Here is a 4,692-nt window from a genome sequence, read left to right on the forward strand (position 1 = left end):
GATAGAAGGAATGCAGGAACCCACCAGTGCAGAGGGCAGAGTGACCCCCTCAAATGGTGAATCTACCTTGCACCAAATAAATAATTCCTCCTGGTTCCCAAGGAGTTTGCCTGTGTCGGGTTACTTTGCCATGAAACATTCCTGCATGTTGGGGCAGCGGTGCAGGGACCAGCCTTGGCAGTGCCCAGGGGGATTCCAGGCTCCAGCACCTGCTGGGTCCAGTAGGAGAAACCAAAATCCTCTCCTGGGATCCTCCAGCAAAGCTGCTGGAGCTTCAGCTCCAGTGCCCAGTGAGGGCTGGGGGGCTCTGGTGGGATGGAGGGACCCTGATCTGGGGAGTAGAGGCAGCTGCCAGCACCAGCCCTGGGAGCAGAGCAGCTCCAGCCCCTCGGCACCGGGTACAAACCACCTGTGGCCCAGCTTTAGCCAATAACATCTTTATTCCAACACAGAGAACAGAGTCGGCACTTCCTGAAGTCCCATATAAACAGAGGGGAGACAGAAACAACAAGGGTTTTTCCTATTGCTGCTCCAAGACCCTGGGATCAGCCTAGGATCAGCCCAGAAGTTTAGGACAGAAACACGGACAGCTAAAACGTTCCTTAAAACCCAAAATGCTGCCGCTGGCCTCTCCTCTCCCACCCCACCCAAACCCCAGCCCCAACCCTGGCAGACAAACTTACTTCTGGGTTTGGGCAGCAGCAGCAGCCGAGTTCTGGGGCCTTCAGGGACGGCTGGAAAAGCTTTTTGTCCACAGTAAGAATTGTATTGGTGCAAGAGGGACGGGGTGGGACCCAAGGCCAGGGAGCTGCAGGTTTCCATGAGGGATGTAGGGCTGGGCAATGTGATGCCTGGCAGGGCCAAACCAGCCCAGTGGTGGCACCAGGGCTCAGAAACAGGAAAACAGGAGGAGAGAGATTTGTTTTCTTAGTGAGGAACACAGTGACTCTAAAACTTCATCTGAACCGGGTCTGTCCCACAGCAAACCATCTCCATTCCACACTCAGCTGCTGAAGCAGGTGCAGAACGTCTCTTTCTGAAACATGGAACGGTTTGTTGTGGCCTTGGGAGGTAGAGGGCATGAATTCCAAGTGGGATGAAGTCCAAGTTGGATGAAGCCAGTCCAAGAGGGAAGCAGCAGAACCAGGGAGTTGGGGTAAAGGGAATGGAGAAGATTCCTCCATCTCTTCTCTCCCGCTCCAGGGCCGAGGGCATTAGTGAGGTCAGGACGGAGCCCAGCCAGTACCAGCAGATCCCCTCCAGCTCTGTCCTGGGGAGGACATTCCCTGCCCAGTGCCTGCTGCGGGGCTGGAGCTGGGATGCCTCTTTCCAGCTCATGTCTCAGTAAGGATGTACCGGAGAATCCCGTTGACCACGTCCAGCGTCTCGTCGCTCTCCAGCACGATGTCATAGGCTTCCAGGTACTTCCCCCTCCGCTCTTCCACCTACAGCACAGCCGTCAGGACAGGGTGGGGAGGGGGGGAAGACTGTGAACACCAACACCTGAGGGCAGAGATACTGCACCCACAGCCCTCGCTACTGGAAAGGGGATCAATAACCACCCTGACAATGCCCCAGACGCAGCAGGAGCTCAGTACACCCCTCCACATCACTGCCCCTCCCTGCTGCCCCAAAGCTTGGCACCTGGGGAAGGCTGGCAGGGAAACACAACACTGCTCCTCACACCCACCTTGTCATTGAGAAAGCCAATCTTGAGGATATTCTCCACGCTGGGAATGCCATCTGCCATCGTCAGGTCACCCATGGAGTCCCCGAGCAGGATGATGTTCGTCCTCGTGCTCAGCTGCTGGAAGTAATCTGTGCCCTGCAGCACGGAGTTGTTCTTGTTGTAGGTGTGGATGAGGGGTGCCTTGAAGTGCGTGAGGACTCCCTGAGCACACAGGACAGACAGACAGACAGCTCTTAACCCAGTGGTGGCACTGTTAATCGTGTCCCAGCCCTTGGTCCCAGCCCACACCTTTCCCCTCACCACACCAGGGTGGTGCAGAAACTCACGTCATCATCAAAGTCCATGTAGTTGGACACCACGTTGACGTTGGAGTAGAAGACGCTGGCCTGGCGGATAATCTCCTCCAGGACGTCACCGACGCCAGCAGAGAAGATGAACAGGGGGACATTGTTCTTGTGCAGCTGATCAAAGAATTCCTTGAAGCCATCCCTAGAGCAGGAGTGTCCATTGTATGGGGTTGTGTTACCAGCTCCCAGTACGGTGCCTGGTGTTCTGGGCTGGCAGTGTGCCCAGCCCAGCTCTCCTTTCTGTCCAGCGCTTCCCAAATAGAAACACACAGGTGAGCTCTGCAAACAGCACGAGCTCTCTGGGGCACCAGCATTCCTGTGGCCTTCCCTGTGCAGAACCCCGGAGAGCTCTGGGCGTAGTGGTCGGGTGGGTGCTCACGGGAACATGGAGCACTCCAGCCCTTTGCCTGGCACCTGCTGATCACACCCCCTGCTCAGCAGGGGCACAGGGCACTGCCAGGAACCACGTGGGAGATATGCAACAGGTTGGACTGGTTGGGAGGACCATCAGGCCAACCTGTGACAGCCTCAGTCTGCCAGGACACAATTCCATGCAGAAGGGGAACTTGGGCTCATGAAAACCCAGACATATGGTGTCATCTCCTCCCTGAGCCTGGGAGCTCAGTCAAAGCCCAGCTCCCTGAGCCAGCCTTAGGGCCATCGCTGCCAGGGTAGCAGTAGTAGCAAGTTTTAGAGCAAAGTTTTTATGCTGTGGGTGAAATCTGCTGCTGAGCCAAGGGCCTGGATAAGGCCCAGTAGCTCCAGTGCAGAGAACAAATCTCTGCTGGAAGCAAGGAGCTGCCCCCCCATCCCGCCCTGCACATGGAGAGCCGTGCCCAGTGCCGGCCCCTCAGCTGCTCCTCGCCAAGGCCCAAGGGAGGGGGAAACGGTTTCTGCGCAGGAAGGGAGCAGCCTGCAGCCAGGGAGTGAGCTCAGCGGCACAGAGCGTGGTGACAGCAGAGAAACCTGGCTGCACAGGCAGGAGAGAAGGGCCAAGGGCAGCCAAGCCCTGTGCCTGTACCTCAGCACCACAGCCCCATGTCCATAACTCAGCACCACAGCCCCATGTCCATACCTCAGCATCACTTCTGACTCTCTGACAATCTGGGCTATGTCATCTTTGCGGATCTTCTGCTGCACCAGCAGCTCGTGGGCCCTTGTCCACCTGGGGAAAGGCAGCAGTGAGCTCTGGGGCAGAGGCCCTCGGCGGTCAGAATCACAACTAAATCCCCCAGGATCACCACAAAGCCCAGGGACAGCTCGAGCCTTGAGTTCTGCAGTCCTTGGGGACAAGAGGTTGTCAGGGCAAGGTCAAGATCATAATGCACAGCACTCACCACTCCACCATGAGGGGACATTTCTCTTCCAGAGTCCGGTTGGGATCAATTTCAATGGGATAGTAATAGTGCAGCAGGTCCTTCAGCTGGAGCGTCGGACAGAGGGGAAAAGAACAGAGTGAACATCAGGTCTAAACAGACTATAAACAACAAAACCAGCATTTCTGAAGTCTTCCAAAGCATCACACTTCCCAAACACAACCAAACTGTGTCACTGAGCAGCTTCCCTCTGAGCACACCTGTAGCAGCCTGGCTGACCCTCACCTCACTCCAGACAGACACTGCAGGTACAAACATCCCTCCCCTTCCTCCTCTTATCGAGCTGAAACACCCACAGCTGTGCATGCAAATTCAATTTCCCTTTTTCACTTCTCCTCTGTCACTGCTGGCTGAAATGCAGCCTGGACATTTCCCCCTCCAGCCTGGCAGCCAGTACAGCCAGTGTGACCTTACAATGACGGGTGACAGGGTGTCCTACACACAGCACCCACCTTCTTCCTGCCGTCCTCACTGACAACACGGCTGGTATCGAGGATATCTGCAAGGACAATACAATGACAATGGCACAGAGATATTAAAAGCCTTTCTAACAGCAGCTCTCCTGCATCTCAGTGCCAGCTCCTCCCAAAACAAGCTGCGGTGGCACAGCTGTGGAGTCCCAACAGGCACTGAGTGCAGGGCCTGGCTCTGTCGGGAGAGTGGGATGGAGATGGACAGCCCAGGACACGGCTCCTGCAATGGGCAGTGGGTGGCCAGGACCAGGCAGTGAGGCCCAGAGCCGCATGAGGAGCAGTCAGATTTGGCAGATGAGGGGACAGAGGATGACAGAAACCACAGTGATGAAAAACACAAACGCAGAAACCAAACAGAATTAGTGACAGTAAAAACAGCAGCTTCCACTCACTGTGAGATGTGGGGCAGCGCCTGCCGTTACATCCAAACCTGCTCAGTGTCATGTCAAAGTCAGAAATGACCTGGAAAAGGGGAGAAAACAACATCTGTGTGTGCCCCAGCGCACTCTGCCCCAGCCAGAGAAAGCCAAGGTACTTCCAGGGCACACATTGGCAGCGACAGGGGCAGACGGTGTCCTCACCCTCCCGCCCCGGCGCTGTTATCAGCACCGAATGGCTCCATCCTGCCTGGGCGGAAGAGGGGTTTGGGGAGTGGGGCACGGTTTGAGTTTCATAACCGGGAGCCGAAAGGACCGTCCGGGGAGAGCCACCAGCCCCGTCCTCCGTCTCCTCTGGGGCTTCTCCCCTCCGCCTGCACACCGCGCCGCAGCCGGGGGGGCGAGGAAGGGCCAGCTGAGACAAGGACG

At 56.7% G+C, this 4,692-nt stretch overlaps 1 protein-coding gene across 1 annotated transcript; it reads right to left on the reverse strand.

Annotated features, from left to right (window-relative positions):
• Positions 1-421: 421 nt before the first annotated feature.
• On the reverse strand, positions 422-4,330 carry NT5C3B (5'-nucleotidase, cytosolic IIIB). Its single transcript, XM_029964486.1, has 7 exons — positions 4,279-4,330; positions 3,866-3,912; positions 3,375-3,460; positions 3,113-3,202; positions 2,017-2,179; positions 1,691-1,891; positions 422-1,445 (listed from the first exon to the last, which is right to left on the reverse strand). The coding sequence occupies exons 1-7, from the start codon at positions 4,328-4,330 to the stop codon at positions 1,335-1,337; spliced, it is 750 nt and encodes a 249-aa protein (XP_029820346.1). The 3' UTR covers positions 422-1,334.
• Positions 4,331-4,692: the final 362 nt, after the last annotated feature.

The sequence above is a fragment of the Manacus vitellinus genome, unplaced genomic scaffold (assembly GCF_001715985.3).
Source record: "Manacus vitellinus isolate BGI_N305 unplaced genomic scaffold, ASM171598v3 scaffold_72_pilon, whole genome shotgun sequence".
In the NCBI taxonomy this organism is placed as follows: domain Eukaryota; kingdom Metazoa; phylum Chordata; class Aves; order Passeriformes; family Pipridae; genus Manacus; species Manacus vitellinus.